This window comes from Hemitrygon akajei, chromosome 6 (genome assembly GCF_048418815.1).
Source record: "Hemitrygon akajei chromosome 6, sHemAka1.3, whole genome shotgun sequence".
NCBI classification, from domain to species: Eukaryota; Metazoa; Chordata; class Chondrichthyes; order Myliobatiformes; family Dasyatidae; genus Hemitrygon; species Hemitrygon akajei.
In genome coordinates, this window is record NC_133129.1 from 139,919,186 (window position 1) to 139,940,725 (window position 21,540).

General features: G+C 42.1%; 1 protein-coding gene across 2 annotated transcripts in view; it reads right to left on the reverse strand.

The window, feature by feature from the left end:
* Positions 1–21,328, reverse strand: part of LOC140729541 (uncharacterized) — a 170,656-nt gene extending 149,328 nt beyond the window's left edge. Inside the window, exon 1 of one of the 2 annotated variants that reach the window (XM_073049386.1) lies at positions 20,954–21,328. In XM_073049386.1, the coding sequence (XP_072905487.1) occupies positions 20,954–21,012 (59 nt within the window). In that variant the 5' untranslated portion in view covers positions 21,013–21,328. The remainder of the gene's footprint in view (positions 1–20,953) is intronic. The other variant, XM_073049385.1, reaches the window with a different exon arrangement.
* Positions 21,329–21,540: the final 212 nt, after the last annotated feature.

Here is a 21,540-nt window from a genome sequence, read left to right on the forward strand (position 1 = left end):
AGGAATCGGATGGCAGAGGGGAAGAAGTTGTTCCTGAATCACTGAATGTGTGCCTTCAGGCTTCTGTATCTCCTACCTGATGGTAACAGTGAGAAAAGGGCATGCCCTGGGTGCTGGAGGTCTTTAATAATGGATGCTGCCTTTCTGAGACACCGCTCCCTAAAGACGTCCTGGATACTTGGTAGGCTAGTGCCCAAGATGGAGCTGACTAGATTTACAACCTTCTGCAGCTTCTTTCAGACCTGTGCAGTAGCCCCTACATACCAGATAGTGATGCAGCCTGTCAGAATGCTCTCCACGGTTTTGAGTGTATTTCTTGACAAGCCAGATCGCTTCAAACTCCTGATAAAGTATAGCCGCTGTCTTGCCTTCTTTATGACTACATCAATTTGTAGTCAATGACGTGTTTTAAAGGTGGGATTCCCCAGTTATGGTTTACTGAGGTTAAATTTCTGGTAGTGGTGGTGGGGGCTTAATGGAGTGGAGGGAGGGTGTATTAGTTTCTGGATAGCTGAAAGCTTTAGTATAAGCTCCCCAAAACCCCAAATGACGCCACCACCACTATCTATTTCAGTTGCCCAGTGATTCTGTGACACACCAAGAAGAAACCAGTACAGTTTAAGGGAGAATGTGTGAACTCGACACAGGCAGTATCTGAAGCCAGGTCGCTGGAGCTGCAAGACAGCATTCTGACAACGGTGTCAGCATGCCACACACAGCCCTCACCTATCAACATCCTAGGGAGCACCATGGACCAGAAGATCAAATGAACCAACCACATGTGTACTATGGCTACAAAGGCTGTAAATTTACCTGAACGTGGCCCACCCAAAGCTGAATTTAGGGGCTTTGAAATACTTTAACTAGATGACTGCATTTTCAAAACAATGCTCAAGAAACTTGACACCATCCAGGAAAAGGCATCTACTTAATTGATGCCCCATTTGCCACCAAAACATTCATTCTCTCCACCTCTGGGTGCAACATGTACCATCTAACTTGTACCAAATTCACAAAAACTCTACTATTTGGAAGAACACAAACCAATTCATAGGACTTCCTGAGAGCACAATACCAGCACATTCACCATAAGGACCTCAGCAGTTCAAAGTGGTAGCTCGCTATAAAGTATTGACAATCAGCACTTACTATATCATGAAAAGTAGATGACCGCATCAGCAAGCCAAAACAGGGAAACACCCATAAACACAGGAGATTCTGCAGATGTTTGAATCCCAGAGCAACACACACAAAATGCTGGAGGATTTCAGCAGATCTGTCAGCAGCTATGAAAATAAACAAACATTCTACATTTCAGACCAAGACACTTCTTCAAGACTGGAAAGGAAGGTGGAAGACGCCAGAATAAAAAGGTGGGAGGGATGGGAAGGAGGACAAGCAAAGTGGTGGTAGGTGAAGCCAGGTGGGTGGAAATGGGAAAGGGCTGGAGAAGAAGGAATCTGATGGGAGAGGAGAGTGGGCCATGGGGAAAAGGGAAGAATAAGGAGTATGGGGGGAGGTAGGGAAGAATGAGTGGTATCAGGGTAGCTGATTGGCAGATGAGCAGAAGAGGTAAGAGGCCAGATTAAGGAATGGAAGAAGAGGAAAAGAGGAAGAAAAAACAATTACCTGAAGGAGAAATCGATGTTCATGCCATCAGGTTGGAGGCTACCCAGATGGAATATGAGGTGTTGCTCCTCCACACTGAGTGAGGCCTCATTGTGGCAAAAGAGGAGACCATGGAATGACATGTCGAAATGGGAACGGGAATTGGAACTAAAATAGTTGGCCAAAGGGAAATTCTGCTTTTGGGCTACTCAACAAAGCGGTCCTCCAATTTATGTTGGGTCTCACAAACGTAGATGAGGCTGCCTTGAGAGCACCAGACACAATAGATGACCCCAGTAGATTTGCAGGCGGAAGTGTTGCCTCACCTAGAAGGACTGTTTGTGGCCCAGAATGGAGGTGAATGGACAGGTGTAGCATTTCTCATTTGCGGGGATATGTGCCAGGAGGAAGATGAGTGGAGAGGAACAAATGGACAAATAAATCACAGAGCCCCATGGAGAGCAGAAAGTTAGAGCTAAGTAAAGATGTGTTTGGTGGTACGATCTCATTGCAGATGGCAGAAGTTGTGGAGAATAATGTGTTGGCTGCAGTGGCTCATGGACTGGTAGGTTAGGACAAGAACTCTATCCCTGTTAAGGCAGCAGGAAGATGGTGCGAGTGTAGATGTCCAGGAAATGGAGGAGATATGGTAGAGGGCAGCATCAATGGTGGAGGAGGGAAAACCCCATTGTTTGAAGAAGCAGGATATCTTTGATGTCCTGAAAAGGAAAGCCTCATCTTGGGACGCAGTGGGGACGAAGGAACTGAGGAAAGGGAATATCGTTTTTACAGGAGAAAAGATGGAAGAAGTATAGTCAAGATAGCCGTGGGAATCAGTAACATTATAAAAGACATCAGTAGACAGTTTGCCTCCAGAGACGGAGACATAGAGATAAAGAAAGGGGAGAAATGTGTCAGATATGGATCAAGTGAATTTAAGGGCAGAGTGCAAGATGGAGGCAAAGTTGATGAAATTGATAAGATCGACACGGGTGCATCCAATGCAGTCATCAATGTAGCACAGAAGGTTTAGGGAGGCTTGGAACATAGACTATTCTAGGTAGCCAACAAAAAGACAGGCATAGCTGTACCCATGGCAACCTCTTAAGTTTGGAGGAAGTGGGCGGAGTGGAAAGATAAATCATTCAGGATGAGGAGCAGTTGTGCCAGATGGAAGGGGTTCATGGTGGGATAACTGTTTGAGGAAATCTCAACAGGCCAGGCAACCATCAGTGGAGAAAGAGATGGACTTAACTGTGTTGATTGACCTGAAAAATTAACTCTGCTTCTGTTTCCATCTTTGACTTCCAGAATCTGGTATTCTGTTGCTGCAATAATGTTCTCTTTGTATTAAATGTTACCTTTATTAATATCAATTTAATTTCCTTGCCTTCTACTTGGAACGCTTAAATTATAAACTTAGAAACAGCAGGGCATGTTGAGCTTTGCATAAGAATCTTAGTGAATCACATTACGTTTCTGGTTGAGCAAGGATAAAAGGATACTTCTTTGGTGAAGACTGGACACTGCGGACACCATATGATCAACAGATGGAACCATACTGGGGTAGAACACTGGCAGATTCATCAAGACTTGGCAGATGAAATTCAGGACGCTCACTGCTCTGCGCAATCAACCCCAAGCAGAGTTAAGACTAGCTCAGACTATCACACATTGGAAAAACATACATATATAATTACATTCCCAACCTCAAGTCCCCACATGCACAAAAAAACATTTTACAGTTTATTTGGAGTTTAATCATTGCTCTAAATTAAGAAAAAACAGCTGCCGGTTCTGCACAGCAAGATCCCACAATCAACAGTGAGGTCATAGGAAAACAATCTGTTTGAACTCCTCCGCGGGAGCACAGCTGGCAACAACAGAGCTGTAATGTGTACTATGAATAATACCTTACTGATGAACCAAAGGCTCATGTCATGAGCTTGTGTGAATTTACAGAACTTGTCCAGGGGCAATGAAGGTGCATCATGATAGTGAAGTACAACACCAAATCCTCAAAAAATTCTGTAAGCCAAAGATGTCTAGCCATATATGTTTGAAACTGGGAATGTGCTGTAGAGGGATTATCATTAATCCCAATTGGTACACATCGACCTTCTTACATTTTTTTTCCTGTTAGGAGACAAGTTATTCTTACTTAGAAGTTTAGTGCTATGTTAGTTTAGCAAGAAATACAACTGCAAGGTCGCATTCTCAGAAACAGTGCAGCACCCACACATAATTTGAAATACAAATTTCAGTCATCAAATGACATTCAGTAACATTGATTTTTTTGTTGCAAATCCTTGTATTGTACTGATACAGAATCAGGGGATTACAAGAAAGTGTAACGGAACAGCAGCTGGAATAACTGAAATAGAGTTGGTGAAGTAACAACACGTGATTACACAAACTAAGGAGAGCTAGATGATAGACTGGGACATGAATTTGTCCAGAAGGTCTCTGGAAGTCAAGAACATCTTATAGTTACAACCATTTTATTAGATATTCCTCATGTATATACAGGTCAGAAAGGGCAGCCTGTACCAACAAGCAAGGAAAATAAAGTTACTGTACAAAGGAACTTGAACACTCTTGGGCTAAGATCCTGCGAATAGCTGCTGACTAAGTTGCACTTCAACTTTGCAGATAAAGAAAATACAAGTTACTAAAAGTTTACAGACAAGCAGGTGAATATACAAACAAGCATTAAAAAAACTTTAAAACTATAAGGAGAATAAAAATAAAAAATATGGACCATCGTTCACCATAGAAACTCTAACAAATGGATCAGATCAAAAGATCCATTGTCCAGTCACACAATTATAGAAAAATTAAACCACACGATGAAGTCAATTCACCCTCACTTTCATGCCTCCAGTTCTTGGTCCATCGCTTTACAGATTACACTGCCCCAGTTATTCATTTAAGAGTTTTTAAATGCAATGAGGGTCTCTGTCTTAGGCAGCAAGTTTCCGGTCCCATTACTGATTGTGCAAAAAACTTACACATTTCTAAATCCTCTGTATGCCCATTTACTATCACCTCTCTACAAAGGGGAGAAGTTTTTCCTCCTCACCCTAACTTGTTTCCATTAAGTCTCACCTCATTTTCAGTTTTCCAGTAAAATTTCCCTTTATCTGCAAGCCAGAACTATAACCATCAGTATACCAGTAACCTATCGAGAGTTTTTGTGCAATCCCAGCATAACACCTCTACTTCTCCCATCACTGAAGAAAAATACCCCTTATGGCTTAATGATCTCAGCTTCCTCAACTTCATGGATCTTGAATTCCTGAGGCTTTGATGTCTTTTGCCACTCCCATTTTTTTTGTTTCCTCTTCCCTAATGCATCACCTTACAGTTCCAAAGTGAGTTGTAGTTAATATACTTATGGCGTTTACCAAGCCTATTTGCATCTTGCTGAAATAAAAATCTTTTCACTTCATTATCAAAAGCACATCCAGTTTTTCAACTTGGTCCAAATTATGCCCAGAACCATCTTCAGCATAAAATACAGACATAACATCATGTTCTGTTGTATCTTTCTGTCAGCATCCCTCTAGTTACAAAGACCCACACTGCACTGTTCCACAATCAATTTTATATTGATCTTTCTCTTGGGCCTCACTGGTTTTAACTTTTTTGTTTAAATTGTGGGATTAGCCAGGGTTGATGTTGACTACATGTAATGTTCCTTCCTCTTCAGTTCTCCTTAGTACATTTCTAAAAGATGATTCAAACTTACACCCAAAGTCTTCTGCAATACTTAGTTCATGCTGTCATTTGTCCTTTTAAAACTAAAATATCATATTTCCAACCTTCATGTTTCCAGCACTACAGTAGTTACCAGAGAATAGGAAATGAGAGGTGTGTTATTTCCTTCCTTCCTCCCCTAATACCCAGAAAATTATTTATGCCAGCATGGTGATTTATCTAATTAATGAAGATCTCCAAGTCACTTAATATTTTCTATCTGAATTCAGCTATTTAAGTTGAAGTGAAGGAACATTAAAATAAAACGTATTTAAATAATTGTAAATCTCCACCTCAGAAAGTGAGGGTGCCCTGTTCAAGCTCAGTGATTCTCTAATATCCAGAGTGCAGGGGATTGAACAAAGTAGATGAGGCAAAAGGATTAGTCATGATATTGAATAACTGAGCAAGTCTGAGAGATGACATGGTTTATTATTAATTCTATGTTCTTAGCATTATTATTTCACTCTCTTCCCCCTTCACAGTACCATCTGCATTGATGCCTTTTCTAGAAGAGATAAGCAATGTATTTATTTGGAACCACACCCATATTTTCATGGCTCCACGTACTTTTTTGCCTGATATAGGTCCTCATTTTCCTTCCCCCAACACAATGCATTCTGAAAATAAACTGTGTTTTCCTTCATTTATGTATTCATTTTATTTTGCTATTTTCTCTTTAATCTTTCAATACTGCACCAGCTTGCTACCAAGTCCCACTGTTTGGCCCTCAATATTCAGGGATTTAAATGTAGTACACCCTCCTGGTTTTTTATGGTATGAACACTCACTTTCTCTTCCTTGATAATCCTCCACTGCCACTATATCACATCATTTTCAGCCAACCATTACCTGTCATTTCTTAACTCAGTACGATCAGCTTCAGAACAGTTAAGAATTTTTACTCTCAGTTGAATCTTTACCATTTTTCGTTACTCTGCTAATCAGATATAATCATCATGATCAGTAAAGAAATTTCCTTCTTTTCATCTCTCCAGAAATATCCCCAAAAGTTCAGAAATCTTTCATCTCCGTTACCTGTTATTGAGCTTGCTATGTATTTAATTAAAAATATTTGCTTGAATATGTTTTAGGAATTCTGCATCCTCCATATCATTTATGCCATTCTAGTCCTGTTAATATTAACATCCCTTATTATTAATATGGAATTGTTTTTCATATATGTCTGCATCTTTGCACTCTATCTCCCCCTAATTGTCTGGGGTTAATAATATACTCCCAGCAGTCTGATGATTTTTTTTTGTCCCTCTGTTGTACCAATGTGAGCTCCTTGTTGACCATTTTAAATATCCTTCATCACAGCAGCATGTACTTCTTCAGCAACACTGACCCTTTTCCGTTCACTTCCCACTCTCAGTGTCATTTCAAAACAATTCAACTAGGAATGAGTTATCTAGGCATTTTGTTATTTATAGGGATGGAGAAATTTGTTGAGAGCATATGCCCAAATTGATGATAATCTTGCAAAAAATGTTCTTACGTGGTATGGTAAATTTTATCCTTTTCTGGAAATCTGCTTCATTTGGCAATAAAGATAATCATTATGTATCTTGCTATTATAGGTAGAGTCAAGGATGGCACTGCATGCTATGTGCCAATAAAATTATTGCATGTGCCATAGATTCACCACCCTGCAGTAATAGTTACATCATGTCATACTTCCATTTAAAGGCTGTTAACTTACCTTATTTTGTCTACTCATTAATTTGTATACTATCCTTGCATTGATATACGTGTCTATGCAATGCACATTTATTTGTTGTCTGTACTTCCCTCGTTTTTTCTCTCTACCAAACTCATTAACATCCTCTTTTTCATGTGCAACTTGGTCTTTCTCTTTACTTAAAGTACTTTCAGACCCCAATCTCACTGCAAAACTTACCGGTATTTTACACTTTTCTCAGTGGCATGGGCTAACTGCCTCAATGATTTGATTTCAGCTCTGTTAAGGTCTAAATCATGCATTTTGTACAGGTCTCACCTTCTCCAGAAAGGTCACAAAACTCCAAAAATTTAAAGTGATTCTTTGTTGCATGACCTCCTCAGCCATGCATTCAACTGTACTGTCTTCTCAGTCTTGCAGTCAGCGGATCTCTGTGCAGATTTGCAGGCAGAGAATTTTAAAATCTCTGTATTTAGTAATACGATCGTATTGAGATTTACAATATTGAGAATTGTTAACACACAGACACACATGTGGTAGACAGTGACAATCAGAAAAGGCATTTCCCCTTGACTGCCAATTGCATTATTATTATTAGAAATCTCCCACAACTCCCATCAACAACACTATATCAGTGTGTTTGATTGACACACCACTATCATCTCTCCATAACTTGTTAACCAGGGCTACAGTATGCTATACACCAGCACAATTTTTTCCCAAAATCTTCCACACAGCAGTATCGTCCATTTAAAGGGCTGGGGGCAGCAGGTACATGGCCACTCCTCCACCTAGTAGATCAATCTTTCCTTCCACAAACAAGAGAGAATCTGGAGATGCTGAAAATCCAAGCAACACACACAATATGCTGGACTAACTCAGCAGGTCAGGCAGCATCTATGGAAAAGAATACCCTCGATGTTTCAGGCCGAGACCCTACAACACGACTGGAGAAAAAAAAGGTGGAGTCAGAGTTTTAGAAGGTGGGGGAAGGGGGAGGAAGAAACACAAGGTGATAGGTGACTGGGGGGGGGGTGGTGTGAGGTAAAGAGCTGGGAAATTGATTGGGGAAAGAGATACAGGGCTGGAGAAGGGGGAATCTATCACGAGAGTACAGAAGGCCATGGACTGACATGTCAAGGAACCATTCCCATTCTGACATGTTATTCCATGACCTACTCTACTGTCCTCATCCTTTTTTCTCCAGTCCCGAGCAAGTGTCAACCATACTCATTTCCGTAGATGCTGCCTCGCCTGCTGAGTTCCTCCAGCATTGTGTACATGTTGCTCAACCTTTCCTTCTTCATGTTTGGTCATTATCTCGGAACTCCTCATCCGGGAGTACCGGGGAACTTCCTCTGCCTCGCGGACTGGAACTGTTCAAGCTGACAGCTCACCTCTAATTGACAAGAGTAAGTTGAGATTGGCAGTAAGTGTTAATAATGATGCCCAAATGCTATAAACGGACAAAATAAATTATGTACCAGGATCAACAAGTGATACATATCTTCTCCATTCTGCTCTTTGGATAATTGAAATTTATAAAAAAAAACACACTGGCAACTGAAGTACGATTCATCAAAATGTTAACATTTCCTACGTATCCACCAAACTACATCTTACATTTTATATGTTGTTTGTATTATTTATATAAAAATACAAAGAGGTCCCAGCACTGTACTTCAATACATTTCTAACCACTGTCAGCTCAAAAAGGTTGCACTGATAACAAACCTGCAGCCCAGAGATGTTTAAAGATATAAATTATAAAAAGTGCATAAAGGTGGTTGGTGTTTCATTAAAAACTCTTAAGATGTGCCATAAACTTCAATGAATGTATGTAGATGGTCACAGATTGGCAAGCACAAAAATAACCTGTACATTAAACATAAAGTACACTGCAGATGCTGTGGTCAAATCAACATGTACAAACAAGCTGGATGAACTCAGCAGGTCGGGCAGTATCCGTGGAAATGAGCAGTCATTTGGTTTCCCTTCTGCTGTCATCAGTGATGCCCTCACCCGCATCTCCTCCATTTCCCGCACTTCAGCCCTCACCCCATCCTCCCGTCACCACAACAGGGACCGTGTTCCCCTTGTCCTCACCTACCACGCCACCAGCCTCCGGATCCAGCAGATTATCCTCCGCAACTTCTGCCACCTTCAACAGGACCCCACCACTAAGCACATTGTTCCCTCTCTACCCCCTCCACTTTTCGCAGGGATCGTTCCCTCCGTGACTGCCTGGTCCACACGTCCCTCCCCACAGATCCCCCACCTGGCACTTATCCCTGCAAGCGTTAAGTGCTACACCTGTCCCTACACTTCCTCTCTTACCACCATTCAGGGCCCCAAACAGTCCTTCCAAGTGAGGCAACACTTCACTTGTGAGTCTGTTGGGGTAATCTATTGCATCCGGTGCTCCCGGTGTGGCCTCCTCTACATCAGCGAGACCCAACGCAGATTGGGGGACCGCTTCGTCGAGCACCTCCACTCCGTCCACCACAACAGACAGGATCTCCCGGTTGCCACCCACTTCAACTCTGCTTCACATTCCCATTCGGATATGTCCATACATGGCCTCCTCTACTGCCATGATGAGGCCAAACTCAGGTTGGAGGAGCAACACCTCATATACCGTCTGGGGAGTCACCAGCCCCTTGGCATGAACATCGAATTCTCCAACTTCTGGTAATTCCCTCCCTCTCTCTTCCCCCATCCCAGTTTCACTCTGCCTCCTCTTCTAGCTGCCTATCACCTCTCTCACGATTCTGCCGCCTTCTACTACCCACAGTGCTTTCCGCTTACATTCCTTCTTCACCTCTCCTGCCTATCCTCTCCCCACCACTTGATATTTCCTCTTAGTGGTTTTTCACCTGTCACCTACAAGCCTTCTCCTTCCCACCCTCTCTCTCCCCACCTTCTTCATAGGGCCCCTGCTCGCTCCCTCTTCACTCCTGACGAAGGGTCTCGGCCCAAAACGTTGACTGCTCGTTCCCACGAATACTGCTTGACCTGCTGAGTTCCTCCAGCTTGTTTGTACGTGTTAACCCGTACATTATTAGCATGGTTATTTATTCATTAAAAACAGTAAACACCTTTTTCTCTTCAAGCTAATTTGAATTACCCCCGATGTGATATTGAGCTGCTTAGTGCCCATTAAGATATGTTCATAAGATTGGATTTTTAGAGTCTACCTGACGTTACATGGGTAACTTCCTGCTGAAGGGTTTCAGCCCTAAACGTCAACTGTACTTTTTTCCACAGATGCTGCCTGGCCTGCTGAGTTCCTCCAGCATTTAGTGTGTTTTGCTTACATTGGTGAAATTAGGAGGGTCGAGGGAATGACTCCGTGTTATATCATACAAGGAGAATAAGTGATTTTTAAAGATGCTAGAGCTAAACAGTTGCTAATATATCAACTGCCGGTCAGACACAATCCTGAAATTTGGTTCCTTTGATTTCAATAAAAGGAAAATTCTTTTGCCTGCATAACTCAGTATGTTAACTTCATACAAGTAAATTTTCCCAAGTTTGTCATTTTTAGAAAAATAACTTTCTCACTTTTGGCCTTAAAGTGGTGTTACAAGTATCCAAAAGCACCCTCTTGTCCATCAAACAAATAGTCACTCTTTGAGAATCTGCAGAATGAAAATCAATGATTTTTGTTTATGGGGCCATTGTCACAAATCAGAGGCCATGGCTGACAACAGAATCGGCATCAGGTTTAATATCAATGGCTTATGTCATGAAATTTGTTGTTATAAGGCAACAGTACATTGCAATACTTCAGTTTGTTTGTATTATGTATATATAAATAAAAGTTAAATTAAATAAGCATTGCAAAAGTAAGTAGTGAGGTAGTGTTCATCGGTTCAACACCCATTCAGAAATCTGATGGCAGAGGGTAAAAAGCTGTTCCTAAATCATTGAGTGTGCGCCTTCACACCTCTGTACCTCCTCCCTGATGCTAGAGGGCATGTCCTGAGTGATGGGGGTACTTAATGATGGATGCTGCCTTTTTGACACATCACTCCTTGAAAATATCCTGGATACAGGAGAGGCTCATGCCCATGATGGAGCTGACCGAGTTTACAACTTTCTGCAGCTTATCTGAATCCCGTGCAATGCCACCCCCCCCCCCCCCCCCCATAGCAGCCAGTTAGAATGCTCTCCATGGTACATCTACAGAAACGTGCAAGTGTCTTTTGAGGCATACCAAATCTCCTCAAACTCCTGATGAAATATAGATGCCCTCTTTGAAACTGCTTCGATATGTTGGTCCCAGGAGAGATCCTTAGTGATACTGACACCCAGAAACTTGAAATTGCTCACTCTGTTCCCTCATTGAGGACTCATGTATATTCCCTCATCTTACCCTTTCTGAAGTTCCCAATAAGTTCTGTGATCTTATTGATGTTGAGTGCAAGGTTGTTGCTGCAACACCACTCAACTTGCTGATACACCTCGCTCCTTCTCATCAGCATCTGAAATTCTGCCAATAATAGTTGTGTCATCAGCAAATTGATAGATGGCATTTAAGTTGTGCCTAGCCACACAGTAATGGATGCAGAGAGAGTAGTGCAGTGGACTAAGCACATATCCTTGAGGTGCACCCGTGTTTACTATGGAGACGTTATTTCCAATCTGCACAGACTGTGGTCTTCCAGTGAGCAAGTTGAAAATCCCCATTTGCAGAAAGAGGTACAGAGACGCAGATTTTGGAGATTTTTTATCAGACCTTAGAATGATGGTGTTAACCGCTGAGCTGTGGTCAATAAACAGCATCCTGACATAGGTATTTGTATTGCAAACACGAGGAAATCTGCAGATGCTGGAAATTCAAGCAACACACACAAAATGCTGGTGGAACACAGCAGGCCAGGCAGCATCTATAGGAAGAAGCAGTGTCGACGTTTCGGGCCAAAACCCTTCGTCAGGACTAACTGAAAGATAGTAAGAGATTTGAAAGCAGGAGGGGGAGGGGGAAATCCGAAATGATAGGAGAAGACCGGAAGGGGTGGGGTGAAGCTAAGAGCAGGAAAGGTGATTGGCAAAAGGGATACAGAGCTGGAGGAGGGAAAGGATCATGGGACAGGAGGCCTAGGAAGAAATAAAGGGGGAGGGGAACACCAGAGGGAAATGGAGAACAGACAAAGTGATGGGCAGAGAGGGAAAAAAAGGTGAGGGGGGAAATAAATAAATCAGGGATGGGGTAAGAAGGGGAGAAGGGGCATTAACGGAAGTTAGGGAAGTCAATGTTCATGCCATCAGGTCAAAGGCTAATTAGAAGATTATCCATGGCCTCCTCTACTGTCAAGATGTATCCATGGCCTACTCTACTGTCAAGATGAAGCCACACTCAGGTTGGAGGAACAACACCTTATATACCGTCTGGGTAGCCTCCAACCTGATGGCGTGAACACTGACTTCTCTAACTTCCGTTAATGCCCCTCCTCCCCTTCGTTACATTATTGGCCAGAAAGGTTATTTTGTTGAAATGGAAAGATGCTTCTGGTCCTACTTTGACACAATGGTTCTCCCAGATGATGTTATGTCTTAGTTTGGAGAAAATCAGAAGTCGAACTTTTGATCCTCGATTCGATTTTGAGAAAAGGTGGGGTTCATTCGCCCACTACTATCATCTGATTTAATTAATATGGTTTCCTTCTGGTTTTTCTTTAAGTGGATTTGAGTTGGCGGATTGATGTTTTTTTTTGGAAGCATGTATGATGTATAGCTCCGTGGTTGTGCTCCCAATGGTATTTTTTTGTTTTTGTTTTTGTTTTTTTCAGTCAGTATGGGTTTTTTTAAAATTAGTAGGGGTTCTTTCTTTTTCCTTTTTTTTCAAAAAAATATTCTTAACACTTCATTTTTTTCTTATTATTGATATATTGCTTAGCTTTGTTAATCAGTTATCTGCTAATTTAATTCTTTATTGTACATAATGACATATTGACTTAATGTATCTTTTTTGTTAATCTTCAATAATAATTAATAAAAAAGATTTTAAAATGAAAATGATCCTTTCCCTTCTCCAGCTCTGTATCCCTTTTTCCAATCACCTTTCCAGCTCTTAGCTTCACCCCACCCCCTCCTGTCTTCTCCTATCATTTCGGATATCCCCCCCCCCCCCCACTTTCAAATCTCTTCCTATCTTTCCTTTCAGTTAGTCCCGACGAAGGGTCTCGGCCCGAAACGTTGACTGTGCTTTTTCCTATAGATGCTGCCTGGCCTGCTGTGTTCCACCAGCATTTTGTGTGTATTGTAGGTATTTGTATTGTCCAGGTGATCCAAGGCCGCATGGAGAGCCAGTGATATCTGCTGTAGACCTGTTGCGGCGATAGGCAAATTGCAGGTCCTTGCTGAGACAGGAGTTATTTCTAGCCATAACCAACCTCTCAAAGCACTTCATCACTGTAGATGTGAGTGTTACTGGACGATAGTCGTTACAACGCTCACCTTGCTCTTCTTGGGCACTGGAATGATTGTGGCCCTTTTGAAGCAGGTGGGAACTCTGACTGTAGCAATGAGAGATTGAAAACGTTTTTGAACACACCCGTCAGTTGTTTGTCACAGGTTTTCAGAGCCCTACCAAGTACCCATCAGGGTCTGTGGCCTTGAGAGGGTTCACCCTCTTGAAAGACGATCTGACGTTGGCCTCCGAGATAGAGTTCACAGGGTCACAGGGTGCTGCAGAGATTCACACGGCTGTGATTTCATTCTCCCTCTTAAAGCATGCATAAAAAGCATGGTTGAGAGATCGGGATGCTGCCTTCAGATAGGGGTTTAAGACAGCTCTCAGGTCAGTGAGGCTGCACTTTTCTGTGTCATCAGGAAGGTGAAAACATAATTATTCAGAGAGGAATACAGCTATTTCTGAGACACCCATGTGGCAGGGCATTCAGACTGACTACAAGTCCACCCTGCGTGTCAAGGACAGTGATTCTACTCTTCCTGTTAGGCTGAATGTCTTTTACGCTGATTCATGGAGCAACATGCCTGAGAGGAAGGCCCCCTAATGCAACCACCAAGGAGCAGGCTCTGTCTCTGGAATTGTCCACTGTCCACTCAGGCTTCAAGATGGCCACCATCATCCTGGTGCCTAAGAGGGCTCGTATAACCTACGTCAATGAGGACTGTCCAGTAGCACTAACCTCATCAGTAATGAAGTGCTTTGAGCAGCTGGATTGCATTAACACACATCATCCTAGTACATCGGATCCTTTCCACTTGGCTTATCGCTCAAATCGATCCACTGATGATGCCATACCCTCTGCACTCCATGCCATCCTGCCCCACCTGGAAAACGGTGCCGCACATTCCAGTGTGCTGTTTATCGACTGCAACTCGGTGTTTAACACAATTAACCCTCAGAAGCTGGTGGGTAAACTGTCATTGCCTATCAGCAGCCCTCTCTGTCACTTCTCCTGGAGTTCTTGACAGAAATACAGCCGTTTCTGTGAAGTGCGTGAGGCAGAGCATTGAGACTGACCAGAAGTCCACCCTGTGCATCACTTCATGTTGGCAGAAGCCCGCTTAGCTCCATCACGCTGAGCACTGGTGCCCCTAGGGTTGCGTGTACAGCCTGCTGCTGATGCATGACTGCACAACTAGATCCAATTCAAACAAAATCATCAAGTTCGCCGATGACACAACAGCGGTTGGCCTCATCAACAACAATGATACAGGGCCACAGTTTCCTCTAAGCTATGTGGGTACACAGCCTCACACACACTCACACACACAGCTGGAATTTTCTTTTACATAATGTTTTATTAAAGGGCCGCACAGCTTTCAGGCCCTGTAAAAATTTCCTGTTCAGAGCAATGGTTGGTCTGCGCAGCTGTGTAAAAATACCAGAGGGAAGGTTGTGGCGTACAGAAAGGGGGTGGAGCACCTGATAGAATAGCGCAAGCAGAACAACTTGAGTCTCAACATGGACAGGACCAAACACATGACTCTGGACTTTTAGGAAGATGCAGACTGACCACTCTTCATTGCACACACATGGCTCATCTATGGAGAGTTAGAAGCAGCAAGTTTCTAGGAGTGCACATAACAGACAATATCACCAGGTCCCTTGACACCAACTCTTTGATCAAGAAAGCACAGCAGTGTCTTCACTCCCTGAGGAGACTGAGGTGAGTGAGGCTTCCCACCGTCCCCCTCGCCCAGCGAATTCTAGCCAACGAGAGTATCCTGACCTGCTGCATCACTGCCTGGTGCAGGAATTGTGAGGCATCTGTCCGCAAGTCCCAACAAGGGATTGCAATGATTGCTGAGAGGATCATTGGGGTCCCTCTTCCATCTGTCAGAGATATTTATCAGGAGCACTGTGTGTGAAGGGCTCTGAGCAATCTCAGTGATCTCTCCCATCCCCAGTACTGTAGCATTGGGAGAAGAACTGTAAAGATGGGAAACAGCTCGTCCTCCAGTCCATAAGACTACTGAACTCCCTACCACCATCCAGGTCTCAGCATGCATGAAGCACCAGTAGCATTATACCATTTACTTTTTCACTTGTGTCGCAAATGCGCCTTATTATTATATGACTTTGTGTTGTGTGTGAATTGTATGCACTGTGTTGTGCACCTTGGTCCGAAGAAACATTGTTCCCTTTGACAGAATGTATGTGTACAGTTGAATGACAATAAACTTGAACTTGGACTGAAGGAATAGAAGGGAGATACTAGTATAAAGAGGTGAGGAGAAGGGATCGAGCCTGACCTGGCAGGTGATAGTTGCATCCAGGTGTGGAGAGTTGTAGGCAGATTAGACAATGAAAAGTGACCAGACAACGAAAATCCCTTCAACAATAACTGCTGTTTTCAGGCTAATATGTACACAGTGGCATCAGAAGGGGTGTGAACACACATAAAATGCTGGAGGAACTCAGCAGGCCAGGCAGCATCTATGGAATAGAGTACAGTCGACGTTTTGGGTCGAGATCCTTCATCAGGACTGCCGAACAGTCTTGGCCAAAGACACCTACTGTACATTTTTCCCCAAAGATGCCGCCTGGCCTGCTGAGTTCCTCCAGCATTTTGTGCGTGTTGCTTGGATTTCCAGCATCTGCAGATTTTCTCTTGTTTGTAGTATAAAATTTTGTCGCTATTTCCACTCTGCCCTCCTCCATATAGATCACTTTTCAAGTATTGTAAGCAGGTTCGCGCACCTTATCTAAGAAAGGATGTGCTGGCATTGGAGAGGGTTCAGAGGAGAGTTATGAGAATGGTCCCAGGAATGAAAGGGTTAACATGAGAGTTTGATGGGTCTGGGCCTATACTCACTGGGGTTTAGAAGAATGGGCATCTCAATGAATCTTATTGAGAGGGCTAGATAGAGTGGACATGGGGCAGATGTTTCCAGTAGTGGGAGAGTCTAGGGCTAGAGGACACAGCCTCAGAATAAACGGATGTCCCTTTAGAACAAAGTTGAGCAGGAATTTCTTCAACCAGAGAGTAGTTCAATTCACAATCAACTGGGGAGGCCAAGCCATTGGGTATATTTAAAGTGAAAGTTAATGGTTCTTGATTAGAAAGAGCACAAAAAGTTATAGGAAGGAGGCAGGAACATGGGGTTGAAAGAGATAATAAATCAGCTGTGATGGAATGGCAGAACAGACTCCTGGGGCCAAATGGCCTAATTCTGCACTATGTCTGATGGTCTTACTCTGCAAGTGAGACAAGTGTAACTGAAAATCTTGAAAATATCAGGGCCCACCTGGCTCAGCTCCAAACTAATCAGCAAATGTCAACAAAAGCCGGCCTTGAAACATTTACATCAGTTTGTTTGGATACCACATAAAGATACACAGGCGTAAAAAGATTGGATTGCATCAGACCAAGCTGAAAGCAAAAGAGGTGCTGGTTAATACCACCCAGGGGGCTTTTCATTCACCCACGGCAGTGATAAGGAATGCTCTGCGATGCTAACATCACATTGAAATGATGCAGTTCCTGCATCTTAAATGGATCTGTCAGTAGTCTCTCATTTTACTAATAGACTGAAGTGTCTAGCATGGCAGAACATCACAGACCTTTTAACAGGCAGGGTCTGAAAAGGATTGTTTACTCCAGGCCTTTTAGAGGCTTGTTCTCCTGCAGTTTTCATAGGACAGCAATTAACATTTTCTTTCCCATTCATATGCAGTGCTCCTTTGTCCTATTATCACCATGAAATCCATGCATCAAGTGTTTCTAAAACTAATGCGATTAGCATTTATCTGATGCTGTGAAATAGTATTTAAAGCCAACAAAACCAGACAAAGCAAACACTCAGTTTGCTCTTCTATGAAACACCATGTAATCTTTTCCCCTCACTGTAAAGGTGCTCCGTATTTGCAAGATGTTGGGTGTGCTGTTAAAGCAAAAACCATCACTGTTCACGAAAACTGACTCAAAAACAATTCACAATCCGAATGAGGTTTAACATGCTGTGAAATGTGTTAACTTAGCAGCAGCAGTACAATGCAATACACGATAATATAGAAAAATAAATAATAAATCAATTACAGTTATGTATATATAAGTAAATATTTAAATTAAAAGTAGTGCAGAAACAGAAATAATATCCTTGCAAGTGGAACAAGTGTTACCACTGCCCCTACACCTCCTCTCTCACTACCATCCAGGGCCCTAAACAGTCCTTCCAGGTGAGGCGACACATCACCTGTGAGTCTGGTGGGGTCATCTACTGTATCTGGTGCTCCCTATGCAGTATATCAGTGAGACTCGACATAGATTTGCTGAGCACCTATGCTCCATCCACCCGAAAAAGTAAGATCTCCCAGTGGCCACCTATTTTAATTCCACCTCCCAATCCGATTCTGATACCCACAGCCTCCTCCACTGTCGTGGTGAGGCCACACATAGGTTGGAGGAAAAACACCTTGTATTCCATTTGGGTAGCCTCAAACCTAATGGCATGAACATTAATTTCTCAAATTTCTGGAAATGCCCTGCACACGTCCTCCCTTCACCATTTCCCTCTCTCCTCTCTCACCTTATCTCCTTGTCTGCCCATAATCTCCCTCTGGTGCTCCTCCCCCCTTTTCTTTCTTCCATGGCCTTCTGTCTCTTGGACCAATTTACTCTCAGCTATTTACTTCATCCCCCCCCTCCCCCTTCAGGTTTCACCTATCACCTCCCCTACCTTTTAAATCCACTCCTCAGCTTTTTTCCTCCAGGCTTGCTTGCCAAAGGGTTTCAGCCTGAAACATCACCTGTACTGTTTTCCTAGATACTGCCTAGCCTGCTGATTTCCTCCAGCACTTTGTGTGTGTTGCTTGGATTTCCAGCATCTACAAATTTTCTACTGTTAATAATGTTTTAAAAGTGAAGTAGTGTTAATAGGTTCAATGTCCATTTAGGAATCAGTACACATCTCCAAAATGTGTGATGACATTAGGAACTTCGTTGTTGCTGCTCAGTGGAATCAATGAAGCACAAGGTTATTGTGAAAGATAGGCATTTGCTGTGCAACATCCCAATCTGCTGGACATTGCTACACAACCCCTTCTTCACAGAAACCTTTTCAGAAAAACACCTTGGACCACAAATCTGGCAGGAGTATTCTGCAGGTACTGTTGGACAGACAAGGTAGATGGTGAGCAGAACATTCAAAATATCTGGCAGAACTCGCATACAACCCCCTTTTCCTTCACTCCATGGTCCTCTGATTAGATTTCTTCTTCAGCCCTTTATCTCTCCCACCTGTCACCTCCCATCTTCTTACATCATCACCTCTGACCCTACCCACCCACCTTCCCTCTCACCTGCAAATCCTACTCTTCCCCCTCCCCCACCTTCTTATTCTGGACTTTACTGAGGGTCTCATTCCAGGAGAGAAGCCTTTAAGGCACCTGAAATTAGTGTCATTCTAGGAATGCAGATGTGGCAATGGAACTATGCACACAAGATGTGTGTACAGTACCTGTGTATAGAATTAATTACAGTATAGAATTAATTACAATGAAATACAGAGACTCAACCACATCTACAGAAGCAAACTGCCATACAGTATACTTCAAATTTGAGTAAATATTTTATAAATAAAGCTTATTTTGAAATTTTCTAAAAAGCTGGTTGCAGAGTAAAAACCATTTTATTCTACACAGATAAATTGATTTAATCTCAGATGCAAGACAAGCACAACCACTTCACTGAAGCCACCTGCTCTCCTTGAGGCACAGCTGAATGTGACGGTGAGGATAACATCAATGTAGTTGCATTACAAAGGGCTTTTTTCAGCCATAGCTGTTGCAATGATACAACCTACCATTTCCTGGAAAGTTACTTTTTATTTTATAAATCACTGGAGACTAAAGATCTTTCAGTTCTTTCATTTCTGTCTTGCTCATGTTGCACGTCATTTCCGAACTTAAGATGATATTTTCCAATTACAGCAACAGTGGATTTATCAGTTGCTCAATCAACTATATCTCTGTAACAACAGCACCCTTATACTGTAACAATCTAGTAGTAAAATGCATCCTAAGGTTACGTATAGCTCCCAGTTACCACAGGAGCATGGATCGGGGAAAAAAACATGATGATAGTGGATCAATACTTGGATTCCAAGATTTAAATGATAAAAGATACAAAAGGTCAGCACAATTCTCTGGAAATATGATATTTAAGTGGAGTGGTTGACTTCAAAGTTTTAGACATAATAAAGGGTATTGACAGCGTAGATGGAAGAACAAATGTGTTTGGTTGGTGAATCCTGGGAACTTGGTCTGAAATTTAGAGCCAGATCCTTCAGGAACAAAGTTAAAGAAACAATACTTGAAAAGGATCATAAAGGCTTGGAACTCTTTTCAACTGATGTTAATTTTAAATCTGAACAACAGATTATTATTAATCAAAAATCTGAAGGTAAATGTACAAAAATAGGCTGAAGTAGTTAAGTTGTAAGTCAGCATGATGTCATTGAATGAGAGAACAGATTCTCTACTGTTCCTATGACTCAGTTCCATCTTACTTTGCCTATCCACATTGTACCTTGATGGTTCACAATTGGGGATAATAACCCTGTGAGAGTCACATCCTATTAAGTATCTTACATCAATTTATCAGCAACTAAAATCATGGATAATAAATGAAGATCTCAATTATGAGCAAATTATAGATATTAACAGAACTATCAGTCAAATAAACAGGGAGAGACAGAGACACAGAGGGCCAGAGAAAAAAACGCGAGGAAAAGTGGGAGATGGGGAGACAGATGGGTAGCTAATGAGATTTATAAAAATGGGAAAAAGGATAAAAACTTGGGGAGATGGTTTGTTTAACTTTCTGCATGGAACATTAACTGCAACTATTGTTATAATGGGTTCATGTGATATCATGACATAACTATACTTTCATGTAAATTATATCAAGCATTTTAAATGAATGGAATAAACTTTTCTTTTGAATGGTGGTTTCCTAAGATTAAACGTTTTAAAACCAGTTGAAATAACAATGATAGAGATGCGGTAATCTCTGTAATGCTCTGCAGTTTAAAAGCAGAATGAAAGCTTCTATATGCTCAGAGCAGAGATACAGTGCACAGCTGAGGAAGCAACCTTTGACTCAATGTATTGTGTCGCTCTTGAGAAACAGGAAAATTCAAAACCTCTGGAACTCTGAATCAAACCCTCTCAAAAATAAATTGAAGTGTATTTTACTTTCATGCAAAATCCTGAGCAAATCTCATACAAATGTGTAGATCTGCAGTACTATACTCGTTAAAATACTGCAATATAATGTCAGCACATCTACTCACAAAAATACAATACAGTACACAAAGCTGAATTCCTGGACAAATCTTTCACTTACAAATATATATATATCTTAAATGTTCCATATAGAATTCTAGCAAGGCAATAAATCCTTCGGGCACATTTTCACTTACCGCAAGAGGTTTTTCAAACCCTCTTTGCTAGATCCTCTCCGAAAGACTGCACTGGTCATGTCCTTCAGTGTAAATCATACAAACACAAAACAAAGGAAAAAGTCTTCTCCCGTTTTCTCCGACTATGAGTGTCTCTTCTTGTACCAAAGCTCAATAGCTTATAAGTACAGCAAATGCTTTTTCTTTCTAAAAACGCAGGTCTCCTTTTGTTGGGTAAAGTTTTCTTTTTGGGTTTCTCATGCGAACTGCAGTGTTAATCCCTTCAGCTCTCTCCCCCTCTCTGTACGATTCCGCAGTCAGACAGACCTAGTAACTCCGCACTCACTCATAGTGCATGTGTTTCTCATTCAGCACTGTTAGCGCACATTGCATCGTTTCGCTCCCTCCCTTCACCCAAATCCACACACTCCAGAGGCCATGTGACCTTCCTGAAGGAAAGGGAGAGAGAAAATCTCAGGCAATACCACATTCCACCTAATATTGGAGACAAAGAAAACCGGCTCTAATTTCGCTCTTTCAAAATTAACCTTTTGACACTAGCTTCTGCTTGTTGCTTTTAAATCTGTCAGTTCTCTGTCAAACCCGGG